Source organism: Dicentrarchus labrax, unplaced genomic scaffold (assembly GCF_905237075.1).
Source record: "Dicentrarchus labrax unplaced genomic scaffold, dlabrax2021, whole genome shotgun sequence".
Taxonomy (NCBI): Eukaryota; Metazoa; Chordata; class Actinopteri; family Moronidae; genus Dicentrarchus; species Dicentrarchus labrax.
The window spans coordinates 16,548,774-16,570,353 of NW_026136709.1; the positions used below are offsets into that span (position 1 = coordinate 16,548,774).

At 40.3% G+C, this 21,580-nt stretch overlaps 4 protein-coding genes across 6 annotated transcripts in view; 2 read left to right on the forward strand and 2 right to left on the reverse strand.

Annotated features, from left to right (window-relative positions):
• Nucleotides 1–3,986, reverse strand: part of LOC127369546 (collectin-12) — a 33,890-nt gene extending 29,904 nt beyond the window's left edge. The window contains exons 1-2 of the mRNA XM_051411021.1: nt 3,755–3,986; nt 2,483–2,533 (exon numbers count right to left, since the gene is read on the reverse strand). Coding sequence (XP_051266981.1) covers nt 2,483–2,533; nt 3,755–3,761 — 58 coding nt within the window. The 5' untranslated portion in view covers nt 3,762–3,986. The remainder of the gene's footprint in view (nt 1–2,482; nt 2,534–3,754) is intronic.
• Nucleotides 3,987–7,257: 3,271 nt separating this feature from the next.
• LOC127369547 (clusterin-like protein 1) lies at nt 7,258–12,413 on the forward strand. Of its 2 annotated transcripts, XM_051411023.1 has the most exons (9): nt 7,258–7,502; nt 8,224–8,327; nt 8,413–8,561; nt 9,363–9,533; nt 9,643–10,099; nt 10,187–10,315; nt 11,028–11,242; nt 11,623–11,803; nt 12,193–12,413. In XM_051411023.1, exons 2-9 carry the CDS (start codon nt 8,237–8,239, stop codon nt 12,201–12,203), a joined length of 1,404 nt encoding a protein of 467 aa, XP_051266983.1. In that variant the 5' UTR covers nt 7,258–7,502; nt 8,224–8,236; the 3' UTR covers nt 12,204–12,413. The 2 variants fall into 2 exon arrangements, with proteins under 2 accessions (XP_051266983.1, XP_051266982.1); XM_051411022.1 differs by having other exon boundaries at nt 11,623–12,413.
• A 1,084-nt stretch (nt 12,414–13,497) lies between these two features.
• On the forward strand, nt 13,498–16,796 carry tyms (thymidylate synthetase). The gene is made up of 7 exons (XM_051411046.1): nt 13,498–13,819; nt 14,792–14,865; nt 14,988–15,162; nt 15,870–15,971; nt 16,073–16,248; nt 16,336–16,407; nt 16,497–16,796. The coding sequence occupies exons 1-7, from the start codon at nt 13,579–13,581 to the stop codon at nt 16,632–16,634; spliced, it is 978 nt and encodes a 325-aa protein (XP_051267006.1). The 5' UTR covers nt 13,498–13,578; the 3' UTR covers nt 16,635–16,796.
• A 40-nt stretch (nt 16,797–16,836) lies between these two features.
• On the reverse strand, nt 16,837–21,561 carry enosf1 (enolase superfamily member 1). Of its 2 annotated transcripts, none has more exons than XM_051411045.1 (15): nt 21,403–21,561; nt 21,213–21,315; nt 20,532–20,647; nt 19,740–19,826; nt 19,622–19,648; nt 19,395–19,467; nt 19,268–19,306; nt 18,993–19,075; nt 18,787–18,909; nt 18,578–18,712; nt 18,150–18,191; nt 17,935–18,064; nt 17,278–17,377; nt 17,095–17,176; nt 16,837–16,967 (listed from the first exon to the last, which is right to left on the reverse strand). In XM_051411045.1, exons 1-15 carry the CDS (start codon nt 21,481–21,483, stop codon nt 16,875–16,877), a joined length of 1,314 nt encoding a protein of 437 aa, XP_051267005.1. In that variant the 5' UTR covers nt 21,484–21,561; the 3' UTR covers nt 16,837–16,874. The 2 variants fall into 2 exon arrangements, with proteins under 2 accessions (XP_051267005.1, XP_051267004.1); XM_051411044.1 differs by having other exon boundaries at nt 17,923–18,064.
• Nucleotides 21,562–21,580: the final 19 nt, after the last annotated feature.

Here is a 21,580-nt window from a genome sequence, read left to right on the forward strand (position 1 = left end):
GCCACCAGCCTCCCAATTTTTCATCCTACAACATTGCATCCTCCTGAAAGGAGCACAGTGTTTTTTAGAGTCCATTTTTCAAAGAGTATCATGAGTTTTAATACTGATTTCGATATGGGTACAGGAGGGTCCGGGGATCGAGACACCAACTTAGCTGATTTATGCAATGCTGTTAAACAGCTGACTTACTAATACTGGACGTTCAAACTTTGCTCTTAAAACAGTCCCTGCTTGCAGCTGCGTTACGGCACAACAATCACGTAACTGTGACTGAAAAATAAAAGTGGCTAAAAAGAATGATGGAATATGTCTGTGTGTTTCAAACCACACTGCAAGATGGTTTTCATTGTGTATTGGGATTAGTGGAAGTCAATGGCTTCCTGGAAAAAAACTTCTGGAACAAATCAGCAGTAATGCAAAGTATGTAAAAAGGATAAGAAACAAAGGCCCACTGGCACTTGTGTGTACTGTTTCTAACCCATGTTCACTTCTTACACTGGCTGAGCTGGATTCAAATGGTTGCTTCACCGCTAGATGCCACTAAATACTACACACTGCTCCTTTAAGAGTTTCTTTGTCAAGTCATCCTCTTTTGAGCTCAGAACGGTCACAGCTTTGACATATCACAACAATTTAAGCACTATCAGTCTCCAGGGAGAGCACAATGATTTAAAGCAAAACATGCAGGGAGGAAATAAGTGCTTGTTTCCCACTGAGTACTGACACTATAGCGCTAATAGTGGAAGAATGAGACTTTGTGATGGTTTGCATGAATGCAGCTCTATTGCACAACAAAGCCTCTGGAGTGGTGAGGCAGTCGGACCCCTCCAAACAGCTGCCGTGTCCCAGAGAGGGCCAACAGCACTCAGCTCAGAGTTCAGCAACTCTCTCTTCTGACTCCTCCAAATGTCAAGAGTTCATTTGAATAAAGTTAAAAGTAAGCTGGATTTGGCTCCTCTCCCCGTAGCTCTCTAATCTAATCCATGAGCGGGACTCGCACACGCTCACAGAGAAAGACAAACAGGATGCCTCTACTCGGGTGACTCGGATGAAAGGGATTGTGTTTTAACACAGTTAGAATTCATCTCTGCTGCCGCCGCATCCACTGCCTCACATCCACTCTGATGGACCTCGGCCGAACTGTGTGTGAATGAGTCACACTGCAGCAACACCCTGAATACAGAGACACAGAGGCTCCTGATCCCAAGTTAATGTTAAATCAACCGAACAGTGATGGAGCATGCGCTCCGTCTCCAAGGAGAGTAATAATGATGTGTTTGAGTGTGTGTGTGACACAGCGTTTGCCCTTTGCTGCCAGTGTTTTCTTCTTTATCCAAAAAGCACTAGATGGAAAAACACACCGCCTCACGGAAACCCGGCAGCAGCAGCCGGAGGGGTCGTGAAACTAACAGTTTCTTATTTGTGACGGTGAGATTGGGCATCATTAGTGGAGCATGTATGAGTAACAAATGTGCATTCATGAAATAAAAATGTGTTGCATTAAAGAACAAAAAGGGGGGAAGGAAAGACCAGATTAAAGTCGCCACGGAGGACAGGAGATGCAAATTTTAAAGGGGTCAGTTAACCAAAGTTCCATATTTTTCCACTTCATAGGAAGTATTAGTCATAGGAGCTATTTGTTTTAGAAGAAAATAAAACCTGTTGACAGTCTGTGGAATATCCAGAGTTATGGGGACAGTTTTTCTGGAAAGACAAGTTGTATTTTATGATCTCTTGAGCAGCACCTCCATTGCATTGGAGGAAAAAAAGCAACCAACACTAGCTGCATGGCTTTAAAAGTTTGTAATTTGGGTGAACTGACCCCTTTAAGCTTAATTAATCCCTATCAATCTAATCTTCCCTGGTTCACTGAAAGCTTTCTGGTGCAGAAAAAAAGGTGCCAGGCTGCATCCTTTAAGCTACACAAGCATGCTGCATGTGCACCAGTACAATGCGTGTGAACTCTGTCCGCGTGTGTGGAACCACAACAGAGAAGATATATGTTGACCAGAATTTCAGTTTGAGTAGCTCCACATTTTTTGAGGTCCACGGGGCATGTTTGTGTGACTCAATGTGTGTAAGTGGCTCAGATTTAAAAGAGAGAAGAGAGTTTCTGAAGCTTCTTGATCTGGCGAACTCTGTCAGCAGTCGTCGGTCCTGCGGTCAGCTGGACCTCACTGACTGTCAGCCACATTTATGTTCAACCCCAAACCCTGCAGAACCATTAGTGATTGACCCGAATATCGGGACAGACGAGGACAGATCCTGACGTCTTTTGTGTTAAATAGAAGTTTCAATTAGAGCAACGTGTCCATTAGTATCAAGGTAACTTTAGTAACAGCAGAACAGAGAAAAAGCCCACACACTTAGCAGCTTTAATTCACAACATTTTATTCTAAAAACAATAAAAGTTTTATGATAAAAGCTCCAAATGTGTTGGTTTTTCCCTCTTCCACCTTAAGAAAAAGCACTTTTCACTCACCGAACCTCTTGTATCCAAAAGACTGTACTTCCTCCTCGTCTGCAAAGTCGTCTGTGTGACATAATCAGAAACATGACATTAACAGGTCATATGCACGCTAGTCGGGGAAGGAGGGGAGGGGGGTACATTGTGTGTAAAGCAGGACTCCACAAACAAAATAAAAACTACAGCTGTACAGAGCGAAGAACTCAGACTTCCTTGAATACAGTGATCACTGTTTAGCAGAGTGGAGACAGCCAACAAGGCATTAGGTTGGAGATAGTGGTGTATCATCTTTAGCCTGACTCTGTGTGTGTGTGTGTGTGTGTGTGTGTGTGTGTGTGTGTGTGTGGAGATAGGAGGTCCAGAGAACTGTAAAAGCCACAGGCTGCGGTTTCTCTGGGTTGTTGACAGTAAACTCTAATTACACTCTGCTGCACACTACACTGAAGACTGGAGGAGAGAGCTCAGAGAACAGCACTGGTAATGGTAAACAGATGGGACTGAGGTGGTGGTTGTGGTGGTGGTGGGGGGAGACAGGGAGGGATGAGCTGAGTGTGTGTTTGCTGGTAGGGGGTCAGAGGGGGTTAGACTAGAGGAAGAGCCATTGATCGGTTAGTTAACCTCATCTTCTTTCACTAATGTGAATAAAATACTGTGTGGTACAAATATGTTGCTTTAAGTGGCTACTGGTAGTCAGTGATGGAGTTCTCTGATCTTTTCTTCATCACCATAAAGGTTTTTTTTTGGAAACAGCATCTTGACCCTTCAAACAGGGACTGATAGAGGTCCTGGAGTGGGTTGTAAGGGGTCCCCGGTAAAAGGAGGAATAGAATTTTTTTACTTTTTTATCACATTTATTGGAAGTTTGATCATTTAATGACTGTTAAGACTTCATTATCTTATTAAAATCCCCTCAAATTGGGGGGTCCGAGGTCTAATGTGCATCTACTGTGGGGGTCCTTGACATGAAAAGGATTGTGAAACCCCTGTCTTGACCTATTGTTTCTCAAATATCACAAATTTTTAAATGCATTAACCGGATTCACAGCCTAATTGTGCAAACCTGCTCTTCTTATATTCTTCAATGGGATGCAGCTGAGTGGTGGAAGAAAATCTAAAAACTCCAAAGTATTTCACAACTTTCTGCACCGCAGTACCGTAATGTCATCCAGATGTGAAGATGTGAATCGCGCAACCACAAAGAAATACGCGCAGACTTAATTAAAACAGTAAAGAGTGGATTTAAACACACACACACACACACACACACACGTAAAGACAACATCATACCTTTCATGGCGTTTTATAACTCGTTGAGGACTGTAGAAGAGATGAAGGACCCCTGTCACTTTCTGCGCATCTCAGCATCCAGTGCAAAGGTTGTTTAAACTTGTTCCCGCGGAGAACGACGCTCAAACTTATATAATACAAAGAAAATAATACAAACTATAAGTTTGTCTTCATGTTGAGTCTTTTTCGGTTTAAAATCCCATCGTCCCTGTTCTGGCGCTTTTGCTTCAGAGGAGTGTTTTTGTGCAGGAGTGATGTGATGTTCAGGAGGAGGGAGTCCTGTCTTGTTCCTGCCAGCGTCAAGTTACAGACAACGACACCGTGCACTTCCGGTGAGGCTTTCAGAATTAAAGTCTTTTCTTTTGTTGTTGCGTAACACATCACAGCTGTAAAGAAATAGTTTACTTTTTCAACATTTAGCTTCTGTGTGCAGTTATTTTGTATTTTTTGTTAGTTTTTAGTTTTTATTTAATTTATATTTATTGTTTTCAGTTCAGTTTAGTTTCAGTTTATTGTGGATTTGCTTATTCAAATGTTTAGTTTCAATTTTTTAATTTTTTTTATTATAATATGAGGGGTGTTTGTTGGACTAGGTATTACAATACAAACTCATTGACACACAGCCATAGATATCCCAGTCTCGTATTCACTAGTGCCTCCTCATGCAAATTGACTAAAACTAAAGACATTTCCTGTATATCTTATTTTATTTAGTTAGTTTTTGTTTTTTCTAGTGTACAATGTTTTTTCTGATGCTGCTCGTAATGGACCGTATCTGGATGGGTTTATGGATTAACCTCATATTACTTTAATTATATTTATTTAAAATCTGTTACAGGTCTATAATGTGCACTACAGAAACAAATTGCTGCCTTAGCGCCATCTGCAGTTCTACCCCCTCTTATTTTGAAGGTTAATATACCTAATTTCCTCTTTTCTCTATCTATCTCTCCAGCTTTCTCTCTCTGTGTGACTCTTTGTAACGCCACTCTGGATACAAGCACTGTCCCCACTCATTGTTTTGAAGTCATACCAGTGACGGTCCCAACCCGTCTGCCTGTGTCTCCCCGGCAGGGAGAGGAGGAGGCGCGGCCTGCTTTCAACACCCACAGACCCCAGGACGTCGTGCGCTGCAGTAATCCAGCCGGAGATGAGATTAAGTTACTGGGGGTTGATGGCAATCGCGTCCCCGGGTGAAAATCTGGTACCCATTAAAGATAATTTCAAAGGTTTTCGGGGAGGTGGAGCGACACAGAAACGGCGACATTTCTGTGCAGTTCCTGTGTTTTTACATCTTCACATCTCATTTCCTTTAGGGATGAAGAATAACTTTCATATAGGCTACATTTGATATTCCTTTAGGGGCGTTTGGCCTCTCTGCGGTAGGCTACTCAATAATAAGTTAATCGTGTGGTTTGGAGTATTTTATCAACTGATTTATCATAATAAGTCCACATTCCTGTAAATACTGCAAAATGGACATATTTTCAAGTCATTTCCATAAAACAAGAGAAGAAAATCTGACAGCTCAGTAATTATTTCAACCTGGACGAGTACAAACACCCCTTTTGTTTGTAAATGTAACACTTTCTATATCTATAAATAAAGAAAAATTCACTAAAATCATGAAAAATTAAAAAAAATTCTGGGAAAGTTATGGATTAAGTTGATTTAATTGAGTATCCCCACTGCAGTGGCGTTGTTTTTATTAGATGATAATACAATTCTTTGAATTTATAGGCAAAAATCACCTCATGAAGACACTGATTTTCCCCTTTTTAGTGCCTTATTATCATTATAGTACTTTTATCTTCCTTGGTATGTCTGTTTTTAATATACAAAACAAGACTGATTTGCATAATATCCTTCAAAACATTTCATGAAAAAGCATTTGTTCATTTTTGACATGACAATTTCTGTCTCTGTTGCATATGGCAGCCAAGACTGACCACGATCTATCAAAATTAGACTGTAAAAGTTCACCGGCGGCTGTTTCCCTCTTAACTCCTCCAGGTGCAGTGATAATTTCAACAGTTCCTGTGTCCATAATCTCTCTCCGGCCTGCCGACGCAGATAACTGATCAAAGGCAGAAAAACAGCTGCATCAAACGGACCCACTCTCATGTCTTCACAGCATACAGCTCAGTGTCAGTGGGTTACATTGCACTTATGTTTCCCTGATGTTAATCTGTTTGCACTCGCTCAGTTCAAACCAATTGATTTACAGGACAAAGAAACAGATAACACAAACTTTCTCTGGCTCTAAAATCCTCTGAAACAGACATCAAACTCAGATCTGTTTTTCTTCTGTCTTTGGATAACAGAGCCTTCAAACCCAGGCTCAGTGCTAATAGCTCTAGTTTGACCCAGTCCACCACATATTAGATTCCAGACCAGCCTGAGATGATAAAGCGACTAATTACTTGTTTTCCTAAAGGCTTCAAAACTGTTATTTTACTGTCGGCTATAATTGGAGCAGCAGGCTGGTATTAGGGCTCAGATAGGGATCGTGGCGAGTTGATAAAAAGCAGCTGAGGGTCAGGTATCTTACAGCCCTGCTCCTGCTGGTCCTCATTCAGAGGTTGGGACCTCATTTGCTGGGTCAAGGCTTTTTCAGCAGTGGGCTCAGATTTACAGAGGAGCTGAGAAAGCACACAGGAATTCCACATTTACCACGCTGCTGCCATGTTTAGATATCATGATAAGAACAACTCAGATTGTCTTGTATGCAGCAGGAGAGAGTCGCTGGTGGTAGAAACCAGAAAGACAGGAAGCAAAAGGACTTTTTCCTCATACAGTGCTGACACAGTGTGATGGATGTTTCAGATTATGCTTGCTAAGAACTTGCAGAAAAGTCTGAGAAGGGTGCTATATGAGTAAGATTGGTGATATCGAAGATGAATCTCTTTGCTGGTAACTTTGCATTTAATCAAAAACTTAAGGGGGCAAAGTGAGTTACCTTATTGTATCCCACTGTACTTAAATATTGGATATATTTACAGGAGTGGCTTTATTTAAACCTCCAATAACCAACTTCTTTAGGCCCAACTGCTGCTTATTTGCACAGACAGCACTTATGGAGCAATATAGCATTTATCTGGAGTCATGAGTGCAATATTCACTCTGTTTTAAGATAAGATAAAATAACATAAGATAAGATAATATAAGATAGAACTTCCCCAATCCCCAAAGGAAATTGCTGTGTGCTGCAATACAAAGTAGTGCAGATTTCTTTAGTGCAAATACAAAAGTTATCCATCCAAACATTTCAAACTGTACAGAGTTCAGATTAAAAGTTGCAAACACACTGGTTTTTCGTATTATCATGCATATTTGCACATGTACACACAGTCCGTCTGCTCCTCTTGAGGCCTACAATGCAGAGCTCAGACAAGACCATGCCATTGTGTGCCAGGTCTCTGCAGGGAGCTCAGGCTTACCGTCAGTCTGATGGAGATTAGAGCAGAATGTTTTACCTGAGAGGGGCTCTGGAGTATGTTGGAGGCAATAAGGTGAGATAGACCTGCAAACAATGGAGCATGTAATGTTTACCGTGCATTAAAGCCTGTCTTAAGCTGATCTGTAGTTATGCTGTGCGCATAAGGCTTAATAATGCAAACACCCTAATAGGATCTGTGCCGGTGAGTAGATCCATAAAAATAGAACAATCCTTTGAGGAAGTAGACGACTCACTCTCCTCTCTCCAACAGCACAACCAGCTGAGTCTGATGTTTTCATAGTTATCAAGGTAAATATTTTATACTTCTATAAACTGTTATACATTTTCATAATTTATTTCTGTTCTGCGTATAGGAGACTTATTAAGAGTTATTTATTCACAGGTAGCATCAAATACAATAATAATGGGACACATGCAAACTGGGAATTCTATAGTAAAACTCTGTGTTTTTAGTGAAAGTTAATGAAAAGCATGGGAAAGACATTAGAATATGACATTTTTATGTTATGTGGGCAGGTTCAGTGCCAGTTTGTGCTGACATTAATTCATATTATCACTTACAGGTGCTAGAACAAGAAGAATTTATTTACTGAGGAAAGATTAAATAAGTCATTTGAGCTTTTGCAATTTTGTTAACTTATAATAAATAATTCAGTCGCACTGTGTTATAGTTATTATCCTTGTTATGCAATGTGATACTTCCACCCAAGAAAGATTAGTTGACTGCAGTAGCTTTAGTTAATGGGGATCTCTTTCGGTAATCGTGTTAATTTACCCTCACACTGACATACTTGAACCTTTTTGTTCACAGGGATAATTAGTTGCTCCTAATTGTTATTGTATTATTATACACTGTATGTATCATATAAAAGGTCTCTACATTAAAATCATTGAGAAATGGCACCACCTTGTGGCAGGTTACATGGTGGCTCAAAGCATGTCTTTTGTTTGTAGAGCTGTATGTTACTCCATAGCAGAATAATGAGTAAGTTCTGTTCTGTTTTTACAGAGCTCAAAACACGATGAAGAGGCTGCTTGTTCAAATTCTTTGCATCACAGAAGTCCTGCTCTGTGCTGCTGACTCTCCGCCACTGAGCGAGGACACGCTGGAAAGTGAGGCCTTCATTAACAGAAAACACTTTTCTTACTAATACCGATTGCAGAACTTAATGCCAGCATGTCTCATTGGTGTGTGTAGAGCTGTCTGCAGCAGGAGAGCAGTATGTCGATGAGGAAATAAAGCGGGCGTTACTCGGGGTGAAGCGGGTGAAGGAAATGATGGAGAAAAAAGATGAGAAGCACAGACATCTTATGGACGCCCTGAGACACAGCAGTGACAAGAAGAAGGTATAAAGTGTTTCTGTGATTGCAACTATAAGGCCCAGTGTGTAAAATGGAAATATAATATTCATAAGTATGTTTTCATTAGTGTATAATCACCTGAATATAGGAATCGTGTTTTCGTTACCTTACAATGAGACATTTTTATCTACAGAGGAAGCGGGTCCTCTGCCACAGAGGCCGCCCTGTTGAATCACCATGTTTATTACAGATCACATAGACCAATTACTGGCTCTTTCGCAGCCCCCGTAGTTTCTCCTTAGAAGGCTGAGCTGTATTCAAGTGGTTGCAACTTCACTGTCAAATGCCACTAAATCCTACAGACTGGTCTTTTAAGTGTCGTGCCTCTGCAAACCGACCGATATTTGCAGTAATCATTCCTGATGTAAGAAACCCACAGTTGAAATACCATGATGCCAGGATGCATTAACTTTTGACCGAACATGACCATTGTAGTTGAGCAGTTAAATGCCAGTCTTTGAGCATTATTCTGAAGCCCATCACATATTTTCTGCCTCATAAAGGCAAAGCCGCACAAAGCTTCACAGAGAAACCTCAAAGCAGACAGTGAATAATGTATGTGGGAGTAGGGCTAGTTTAGGGAGTCGGGGTGTAGTTTTACTACAGTCAGGATAAATGAACTGTCTGTAGATTAATCTGTTTTTTTAGTTGTTTTTTTGTGTGTCTTTTCAAAATAAAAGACGAGGGGCTTTGTGCCAGCGCCCCCAAAAACCACATGTTATCCTCTCTGGCTTATTAAGAAGTAATGTATCTGTGACAGAATTCTCTGTTTTGGGGTTCCTTCAGGGGGCGATGCAGCTGGTCCGGGAAACAGAGCAGAAACTAGAGGAGGCTGAGCAGCAATGTCAAGATTTAACCAAATCTTCCTTTGAGGAATGTCGACCTTGTCTTGAAGATACTTGTAAGGCCTTCTATACTTCGACGTGTCGACGTGGCTTCGCCTCCTTCTCATTCAAGGTTTGACCTCAGCATATTCTTATTATAATCGTCTCAGTTAAATAATGAAGCAGAGACTGGTTTGTAACTCCACACATGATGGTTTCTCTATGAATCTCTCTCTCTGCAGGTGGAGGAGTTTTTCAGGAAAATGGCCACCCAGCTGGAAGCCACAGAGCGTGTTTTCGACCAAAACGAGGAGAATGCGGGTCGCACCAACCCACCTGAGAACCAGGTCTCAGAAGATGAAGCTGACCTGGAGCTTCTGCAGGTGGATGCATCGTTCAGCCAGCTGCTGTCAAACATCAGCCTCCTGCACAACCAGAGCGCCATTCTGGTCAAAAAGATGCAACAGGTGTTTGGGAATTCCTTCCTGATGGCCTTCAACACAGAGCTCCAACCCAGCCCGCAGTCGTCCATGCAGGGTGGCACGAGTGCTGGCTTCTTCAGGACAGTGGGTCTGGACCACATCGTTGACTCGGTGTATGACTTTGGGAGGAATGTGCTGGAGGAGTTCAGCTCCACGGTGGTGGATGTGTTTGAGGAGGTACAAGAAGCAGAGGAGTACTTCCATCAATTAAGCAGAGGTATGTGAGCACTACATGTGTATTCCCTTTATTCTTTCTCGTATGATAACCACTTTAACATCTATTACTGTATATTTATCTACAAAGATACAGGAGCCCTCTCTGCTTTGGGACAGTCCCAGAACAGACATCTGTGCAGACGACTTCGCAGGCAAGCATCAGAGTGCTGGCAGCTCCAAAGTTTGTGCGAGACGTGTGAAGATTATCTGGTGAAAGGTAAATAACCGGCATATTGTTTTTAGCACTATTGATTTCAGATCTATGTAGCTGCTCATCCCATATGTGTGCATATAGTACAGATATGAGGAAATGTCTCCATCTGGGCTTTAAATGCAAATAATACGTTTGCTAATTGCAGTTTAGTGTCACTATAAAGTCTGAATCTTGTGAGCTAGTTTTAGTAATAAAAGGCATCATGAGTTAAACATTACCGTAATATAAATTACATGGTTTATTATTACTTTGATTGTCTGATGAATTGTTTAGTCTATAAAATGTCTATAAAATACTTATCACACAATACTACCTGAGAGCTCGTGCTGTCTTCAAATTGCTTCTTTTGTCTGACTAAAAATCCAAATCCAATAAATTTTATACGGACATATAAATCAGAGAAAAGCAAATTCTCACATTTAAGAAGCTAAAAACAGTAAATGTTTGACACGCTTGATCGATAACTGACTTAAACTGTTAATTGATCATCAAAATTGTTGATTAATTTTCTGCTGACAGTGAATATAACTTATGGCATTTTAGCTAAAATAGTCTGCACTGATATAATCTGTGAAGTGATTTAAATAATTGACTTTTACTCCAAAGAGAAAATAATAAAATATAATTAATAATTGTAGTTTTTCTTGTTTCTTAACTTCACCAACACACCCGGGCTTTTGCACGCTCCTCTATATGTGATCATTTGTTCGTACAGAGTGTCCCAGTGTCCAGCAGTTACACTCTGAGATGGAGGAGATGTACATGCTCCTCAACGCCTCCCGTCAGCAGTACGACGACAGGCTGCAGCTGGTGCAGAGACACACAGCGGACACACAGAGGTGGCTCAGCATCATGGATGACAAGTACGGCTGGCTCAGCCAACTGTCCAACAGCACAGCGGGCCCACACAACATCTTCAGCGTGATCACAGTATGTTTCCAGTGCATTCATCAGACTTTATCTTTTAGTATTTAAATTTTGGATGTCATGAGGGTTGTGCCAAATGCATTGCAACAAGGATTACTGTTGTGAATTTCTTGGCCAAAGAGGATTCAAAAATAATCCTGTTATTTGAATTCTGTTACAGATAATAGACTTAATCTCTAAAATGAATGAACACGGTTTAAATTAAAACTCCACAGCCGAAGCACATGTTGTTTATGGAACCTGGCTGTGTACATAATGCGGCCTACAAATGGGTACGGTTTCTTTAAGCTGGAGGGAATCTCGTTAGGTGTTTCAGCCGCTGGCAGGTGAGCAAGGACGTTATTTGTTGTACAAGAACTGATTCACTCAATCTCATTTTTCAGGTGAATCCACAGCAACAGATGAAGAACATCAGACCTAAAGCTGACAGCAGTGTGGCTGTAACATTACTGGACTCTGCCCCAATAACGGTCTCAGTCCCAGCGGAGCTGGAGGTGGACGACCCTGCTTTTATCCAATATGTAGCTCAAGAAGCTCTGACTCTCCACAAACGGCAGATAAGAGGTATTGATGCTGGCAGTGTTGTGGCTTAGTTAATTATGTGGCTCCTGGCATCACTTGGCAGAGCTCCAAATTGAATTTGAGCAAAATGAATTGTGATAATTTGAATCCGACAACTTTACACTGTGACAAATCCCTGTGCATTTCTTCACATTTAATCTTATTCTGAGAGACACAATGCAAATGGGATGATGTGTCATAATCCAAAATGATGAAGTAACTAAGAAACAATCCTAAATTTCACCCTTCACTGACTTTGTATCACAAGATTAAATGAATTTGTACATAGAGACTATTTAAATTGATTGACTGGCTTGTGTTGACGCCTACATCAGTTTAAATTGTGGTTTATTTTCTTTAAAAAACTCTTTATGTTTTTTTTCTCGACACAGGAACAGACTAATGTGAACATCCCAGTGTTCATCCATTATCATCAGATGCTGAATAAAGAGTCCAGTACAGGTTATCTTTGAACAATTAAGCTAATCCTTGTAAAACTTGAAATCTGTATTAGACCTCTAAACCTTTACATGCACAGCTTATGTTCCTTTTATTCATGTAAGTTAAATCGTAGGGTTTTAAATGTTTCTGCAATAAACCTGTGTACACTCTGCTCGAGCCATTCTTTCATTTATTTATTTATTTTTGTCAAAATTCATCCTAATTCATGTAGTGACTTCCTTAACTGTAATTTAGAATATTTATCACTTCCTCTGTTTAAGGCAGGTGAAATGGCTTTAAGTCTAGTCCACATTTTACAGGTTTGTGGTTGTATAGGTCTACTTAAACTCAATCCTTTCTAATGTTATTATGTTTATTTTATTTATTTATTACTAAATTTCGATTTATAGCAGTCGTACAAGAAAAAACACTGTAAATAAAGCTATAATTTGTGGTTTCAGTAAAAACAAAACAAAAAAAAGTGACTTCCTTAACTGTAATTTTAAATGTAATACTTGGATATTTTCTAAAGCTGATATTTTAATCACCTTTTTACGGAGCCCCTAAAGGGACATGGGGGAAAAAAATAAAATGAAACGTTTCTAGTGAGCACTAGATACTATCTTGTGGTCACCAGATCCATATCTAGTGCACTAGATACTATCTAGTGCTCACTAGAAAGGGATCGTGTGTTGTGGCAAATCAACACATGGCTCGTTTGAATATTAAAATTAGCCATTTGTTGACTACCACAACGTATCTAATGCGCACTAGATAGTATCTAGTGCTCACAAAATAGTATCTAGTGCTCACAAAATAGTATCTAGTGCTCATAATATGTTATCTAGTGCGCACTAGAAACGTTTCATTTTATTTTATTTTCCCCATGTCCCTTTAGGGGCTCCATAGAAAACAGAATGCTTATGCTTGCAAATTTGTATTCACACAAATGTTTATTTTATTTATCACTTCCTCTGTTTAAGGCAGGTGAAATGGCTGTAAGTTAAGTCTACTCCACATTTTACAGGTTTGTTGTTGTATAGGTCTACTTAAAACTCTATTTTTACTCTTTAAAAACATTATTATGTGTATTTTATGTATTTATTACTATATTTAGATTTTCTTATGGCAGTCGTTGTACAAGTAAACACTGTAAATAAAGCTATAATTTGTGGTTTCACTTAGTAAAAAAAAAGAAAAAGAAAATCATGTTAAAAGCCCGCGTTTCACAACTATCGCGAGATGTCTCTAAAACAAAATCACCCGCGAAAAACTGACCACTCAACAACAACAACACTTCTCTGTCCGCATCTCCACTTTTATCCACAAACAAAAAAATGCCGGCCACTTCAGAACTACACACCGAGGAGCTGCAGAGGGAGGGCGGCTGTAAGAAGGAGGAAGAACCTGACATGGCGGCGGCGGAGAAGAACAAGAAGACCTTCGGTATCTTCAGCGATGAACGCGGGTATCTGGATCAGATCGAGTACATCATGGAGCACGGCCGCAGGAAGGGGGACCGGACCGGGACAGGAGTCGTCTCTGTGTTCGGGACTCAGGCCAGATACAATCTGAGAGGTTTATTTGTTTGTTTGTTTTTAATCTATTTGCTGTACATGTTAAAAATAAATGCCTGTAAGAAACCGAGGAGGCGGAAGTGTTCAATGATGAAATACTTTTAAATAAAAGTCCTGCATTCAAAAAATAAAATTAAAAAAATCCAGGGTAAGTAAATTCTGCATCATTTTAAGGTCATACATACGTTTTAAAATTATTATTATTATTGCATTAATGCACTTATAATTAAATGATCAGGTTTTGTTTGCAAACATCTCAATCTGCATCCAAAATCTATAAAATAAAAATAAAAGTGGAGTGAGAATATGTCAATATTAGTGCGTTTTAGTGGAGTGTATAGTATAGTATATATGGAGGATGTGTCAATATGTGTCCTGCATTCAAAAAAATAAATAAAGAATAAGTCAATTCTGCATGATGGACCTTTTTCTGTGTCAAACATACTTTTTTAGATAATTATTATTAGTGCATTAATGGGTAAGAAGCGTTTAGATCAATAGTGCACCATTTTTAATTGATTGATTGGGATTAATGCAAACCAAACACAATCTGCATCCAAAGTCTATAAAATATAAGCGGAGTATATTGTACAGTTTGTATATGAGAAGAGTATAAATGCAGAATATGTCAATATTTCTGAGTTTTAGTGGAGTGTCAATTTAAAATGACATGAAATTAAATTAAAAGTAAGATGTGTTTGTTGGTATCAGCAAATAGGTCACAAAGAAACAAGAAACTAGTACAGATTAGTTTGTGATAATTTAGAAACAATTACATAGTTTGTCCAACAGGGAGCACTGAGAAGTTTATTTCTAACTTCCTCCTTCATGTTCATGTCTGTTCATGTTGAACAACAGTGTTTGCCTCACAAATCCAGTGTCAGTCCGGTTATGAAATGTACTCGAAGCAACTTTCACTGTAATTAATTATATAGTCAGTAATGTCTAATGACTTGTTTCTGTTTGTTTGTAGATCAGTTTCCTTTGCTCACGACCAAGAGGGTGTTTTGGAAAGGGATCCTTGAAGAATTGCTTTGGTTTATCAAGGTGAGGATAATATATATGATTTTTTATGTTTTCACTTTCCACTAGAGGTATAGAGTCATTTGATTGCTTACTGAAATACTAAGCTCTTGTTCTTCTGGTATTTCTTTACTGTGTGGTCGCAGGGATCAACAAATGCCAAAGAGCTCTCGGCGAAAGGTGTGAAGATCTGGGATGCCAACGGATCCCGGGACTTCCTGGACAACCTCGGGTTCACAGACAGAGAGGAAGGCGACCTGGGACCTGTGTACGGGTTCCAGTGGAGGCACTTTGGTGCCGAGTACACAAACATGCATGCAGGTACAATATCACAGCCACGCAGAGTTCACTGTGCAGGAAAATGTGCAAAGGATTAAACCTGCTGTGGGTAAATCTCCATTCAGAACTGCAGTTATTTTTAAAAGTAGGAGCACATCGGACCTTGAAGGAATAGTTCAATATTTTGTGGATTCTCTTTCTTGCCTGGAGTTACATGAGATTGATATCACTCTCATGTCTGCGTGGTAAATCTGAAGCTGCAGCCAGCAGACTAGTAGCCTAGTTGAGCATAAAGACAGAAATTAAAGTTTGTAGTTCCTTCATGTTACACTTAAAATAATAATAACATAAAAGATGAATAAAATAGAACAAACTCAAACTATAAATACTGTTATTTACATACACAAATACAGGCAGGAGATAATTCTGCAGTGCATCTTTTTGAATTTGCATCTGGTTGAACAGCAGCGACAAAGAGATAGCGATGATGATACGGTTTCATCTAACAGCTTGCCAGGATCACTAATTTTACACATCATATCTAATTATTCTTTAATCTGTGCAAAAACCAAACCTTAAAGACGTCACATGGTTTTACGGGAGGCTCAAATTCTTTGGCAAGAGAGTGAAATGAGCAAAATCTAACTATTCCTTTAAACAGAAGATATTAGGTATATATATATTACACCGTAGCAAACATAACCAAACACTGTCCCTCCGATCTTAAATGGTCCTTTTTCCTTCAACAGATTACACGGGACAAGGTGTTGACCAGCTGCAGAAGGTCATTGACACGATCAAAAAGAACCCAGAGGACAGACGGATCATCATGTGTGCCTGGAACCCCAAAGGTGAACCACGAACAAAACTAGGATATAAGAGCTCTCTCTTTAAATCCCTTTTATAGTGTTGTTCTATCATTTTTAAATCTATATCTCATACGTTGTTGCAGACATGCCCCACATGGCTCTGCCCCCCTGCCACGCCCTGTGTCAGTTCTACGTGTGTGACGGTGAGCTGTCGTGTCAGCTGTACCAGCGCTCGGGTGATATGGGCCTCGGGGTGCCTTTCAATATTGCCAGCTATGCACTTCTTACCTACATGATCGCACACATCACAGGACTCAAGGTAACTTTGTTGAAAGCTCTCATCTGATTTTAACGTACAGTCGTGTGCTTCATGACCTCACCTGTTGTTTTTATTCCGTCCCTTCAGCCTGGCGACTTCGTTCACACTCTGGGAGACGCTCACATCTACATCAACCACATTGAACCTCTAAAAGTACAGGTGAGTTGGTTAAACACAGTTGTTCTGCCTCTCCTGTGCTCTCTACTTGATCTCAAACTTACACAAGCTCATCTGTCTGAAATGTGCAGCTTCAGCGGGAGATCCGCCCCTTCCCCAAGCTGAAGATCCTGAGAAAAGTGGAGAGTATTGATGATTTCCGCGCAGAAGACTTTGAAATCTGCGACTACAACCCTCATCCACCCATTAAGATGCAGATGGCTGTGTGAAAATCCCACTTTAATGAGGGATAAATATGGTGGGTGTGGGAAAGCGGAAAGTTCTATATGTACTGTACAGGATGTCTTTCACTATCATTACAGGCAGAGGAATGTTTTGCTTGCAAATGCCAATTAATATCTAATTTGTAAATAAAGAATTTGCTCGTGTCAGCTTGGTGTGTACAGAATTGTTATTAACCAAACAGGAGCCTGGCTTTAAAACATTTAATATTACAGTCTGAATTTGAATCATTTGTTTATGTGCAGCTTCCATACATCCCCTTCAGGGTACTGGTGTCTCTGCACCGATGACTCCAGCATCTCACAAGAATATCCTGGATCCTGAGAACAATAAGCACAGTGTACTCAAATAAGAGCCTAAAGCAACAAGTGTGGATGTAAAGGAGAAACATTATTTTTTTTTGTGCAAAGCAGAGAGTAATTATAGTTTATCTGTTCTTCATCTTACCTTGGGGGGCATGTAGTGGGCGTCATGAATCACCACAGGACTGGTGAAGTGTTCGTGCAGGTGATCTACATATTCACACATTCTGGAAAGGAGGAAAAATAAACACCGGTGCTGATTATCGTGTACTAATCAGACGCAGTCAAGAGCTCGCTCACAGTCGACAAAAACAAATCCTGCTCTTACCGGTGACTGAGACTTCCAGACACACAGACGTAGTCAAACAGAATCAGATGCTGGACGAGCTCACAGAGGCCAACTCCGCCAGCATGAGGACAAACAGGCACTAAGGGAAAATATGCAGTGGTGTGTGTGTATATATATTGTATTGTATTACAGTTTTTATATCCCAATGCTACAGAGCCATGAAATCAAACAAAAGGTAGTAAAGGGTTATCCATCAATTCCAAATACTATTAGTTAAATAGTAAAAATTGTGTTTACACTGTTCCTTTGACCTTCAATCAGGTCTTACAATTAACTCATATTACTAGCTAGTTAAACCATTTATCTATTCTTTAATTTAGCCATGCAACATTTCAATTTCCATGTTGTCCGAGGTAGTTTGGTCCTGAAAATGGAAAATGTAGCTCGAGGGGAAAAAAGGGAATAAATAAATTAATGAAAAAGGCAAAAAAGAAACAGGAAAACTAAGCAGCTGAAAAGCAAAATGAACTTATGAGCGATGAATGGAAGAGAAGAACTCAAGTTATTCTACCAACTATTTGGAGATTAAAGACATATATAAATCTCCTTTTAAGTTATTTAACAGTATTATCTAACTCTTTTTGAGGTCCATGTTCCTCTTGTGAGTGTTGAGTGTTGACATGCCTTGAGGTTTACCCTGGAACTTGTGGGCCATCAGCAGCACAGCCAGGTTCTCGTTGACGCTGCCCAGCCGACAGCTGTCTATTTGGACAAACTGCAGGGCCGAGGCCTGGAGGAACTGCTTAAACATCACCCTGTTGTGACACTGGAGAGGAAACAGTTACCCAACTAGAAACTATGATTTCATTAGCAGCAGCGATACGTATGCAAGAATAAACTCAAGCTCTGACCTGCTCTCCTGTTGCCACACCAATACCGAGTGGAGCCAAAGCCTGTAACAACAAAATCAAACATCTTTTATTAGTCTTTAGTCTTAATGAATGGGCCTACAGGGCACAGGTCCAGGGGCCCAGAAGGCAAAGAGCTGCTAAACCTAAAAACAGAGTCAAAAATAACTACAAAGAGACAAATATTGCTGAAAAAGGAATACAAACTGACTACAAAGATACAAAAATGATCACAAAGACACACAAAACCACTACAAAGGGATGCAAAACAACAACAAAGCCACAAAATAACTAAAAGAGACAAAATGATCACAGAGACTCAAACCAAGAGGACTCCTTCAGCCTCACTATACTGAAGGATCGGGGGGGGGGCTCCACATCTTCAACACGCAAACACATCAGCAAGCTGTAAAATCAAACTTCTCTCTCACCTTGGAGATAGCAGCGTGACCCAGGATGTCATCTGGAGAAGTGGGCTCCTCGATCCACAGAGGTTTGAACTCAGCCAGCCTGGACACCCAGCTAATGGCCTCGGCTACGTCCCATCTCTGGTTGGCATCGATCATCTAACACAAAAAACACTTTAGTATACTTTTATTTCCTGGTGTAAAGACAAGGTCGGGAGTATAAACAACCGTACCAAAGTGTTATTGGCTCCAATCATTTGCCTTATGAGGCGGCACCTGCGTATGTCGTCCTCTAGATCAGCACCGACTTTCACCTTGAACTTGGTCCAACCGCTTTTCAGTGCATCTGTGCAGAGCTTCAGAAACACACAACCGTCGTGGTTATTTGAGAATAATTTGTGCAACCAGAGAAATGAGAAGCATTTTATAGCACGGAGACCTGTTTGAGCTGCTGGTCCGAGTATCCGAGCCACGCACAGGAGGTGGTGTAGGCAGGATAACCCTCTCTGAGCATTTGGTCCTCTGGCGGGCGAAAGAAGCAGTCCACACAGGTAATAAACACTCGAGGAGAAGCGCGTTTTAATAGTGCAATCATTGAGTGCAGGGGCCTATTATGAAGGCTAAAAGCACTCCTGTTAGTTTCTAAAGAGGCAATTCTGTTCCACAAAACCCCCATTCAGCTATGTAATTAATGACTCTTTTTAGTGTGCTCACCTCTCTGCTGCTTTCCCTTCTGTGCCTTCACAAGTATGTCTGAATTAGAAAAGAGAAGCAGAAAGAGTGTCTTGCTTTGAGTAACAACGCACTTACAAAAACTGTTCTGGACATAAACCGGTCTCACCTAGAGCCTCATCCTCTGTGAGCACATCGGTGATGTATCTGAAGTCAATGCATGACACAATTTGCTTGGGATCCTGAATTAACACACACACACACACACACACACACACACACACACACACACACACACACACACACACACACACACACACTATAAATAAGACCTGTTATTTCCCTTGCAATCACATCCAGGACATAAATCCAACATCTATATTTCCTGTGACTCACCATGTCAACAAGCAGCTTCCACAGCGGCTGAAAGAAAGTGACGACAAACAGGGTTGTGAGTCATGAAGTATCATACCAGTGAGGGAAAATTGTGTTTTTCTAATAATGCCTGTCCCACCTTTCCCTCTGCTCTCGCCCACAGGTCCCACACAGCATTCAGGACTGCAGCAGTGGCCAGGTGAGTCACTCCTTTCTCTGGGCCTAACTGGTTCAGGCAAGAGTTTAGAAAGTCAACCTTGACAACTGTTTTGAGTAGTGCTGAAAAAAATAAATGCTTAACTGGAGTGTGCATCAAAAATAAAGAGGCAGAATTTGAAAAACAGCCAAATTAAAACCTGGTGTAAGAAAAAAAAACCTGTAATTAAAACAGGATTTGTGGGCAGAATTTTTCAAACGTGTTATTAGCCAGCACTTTGAGAACCCATTATAAAAGGCTTTTTTGTATCTGAAGGACCTCTTCTGCACGCACCTGTGACTACTTCTCAAAAATCCTGAGTGCCTCACATCTATTCGTCTTGGCCCATTAATCAGGACTTTAGGACCTTCAGAAACTCGATTAGAGGACTTGTGTGTACCAGTAATATCACATGGGAACATTTCAGCAGTGCACCTTGCAGCAATAAGCCACGATCACAGACAGAAGGATTTTAAATTTAGTAATTAGTAACCAAACAGGATTTATGTGCCTCTTACTTTAAGTATCATGAATTAGAGTGTTCTAGATGAGGAGACAGAAGAGAGATATCTTATTAAAGAATAAGAATAAATGAGGTTAAAGAATCTATGACAAGAGGATGTGAATCATTATTTTTTATGTTGGAAAAAGAGGAGGCAGAAACAGAAAACATCCAGACTGTTGTGATTGTTATGAATTTTAATATCAGTAATAGGCTTGTGCACTTGTTCTTACCCATCTCATCTGGCTATCACTGGTCAGGAGGCGGTAAAATCCACGGAAGTCGCTCACAATCTCCTGCAGGGATTTCCCAACAACCAGTCCAGCCAGGGCCTCCACAGCACACACCACTGCAGGGTCACAATCAACTAAAGTCAGCCTCTAGACAGTTTTACATTGATACTCATATATGTGCCATACTTTATCTGTAGGAGTCTTTACACTGGTTGTATTGTGTTTAATAAAAATGACCACAAGGTGGCGGTGTGAGGTTCAACTTCACAAGCATGTAAGAAAATAATTAAGTTAAGTTAAAAATACAATCAGCATTTGTATTTTAAAACCTTTCTAACCTTTCTAATACCTAAATACATATGATTATTAAGTATTACATATATTTGTGTATCTGTATTATTTATGTTTTATAAATTGCTGTGGTTGTAAGAGCGGCGGGAGTCTTTAATATTTAATACTATGTAATTAAAAGACACATTTATTATTAACACAGTAGGATTTGGTATTTAATTTCATTAGCTGATATATATACTGTGTATTATTTCACCCAACAGCACTTTAATCCAATTCATGGAATTTGCAAGAGGCTCGATGCAGGAAGTCGAAATTCGGAGCTTATTTGGAGCACTTGAACGCAGCAGCAACACTGTTTGTGAAGTTGTCACAATGTACAGATCTTACCAATCTCTGTCCCCTTTCCCAGAGTGAATGTGAGGCCGAAGCCTTTCAACCCGCAGTCCGTGTCGATCACCACATATGCGGCCGAATAATCGGGGTCGGTGTGCTGCAGAGGCATACACTTCAAAGTTCAAGCATGTAAACACAACACATATATTCACATTATTGCTACAAGCTACAGAAACCTCCTCACCATCGCATCTGAGCCGTGCTGCTCCAAAGATGTCGGGAATCTCACATCCCTGACTGTCAAATTAGTAATTTTGTGCAACATTTTGGCGCTGAGTTGCACTTGTCTTGTGATTCAAGGCACTGTTGCATTGAATAAGTAGAGCCCACCCACCAAAGCCAGTCATTGGTTTAAACATGAG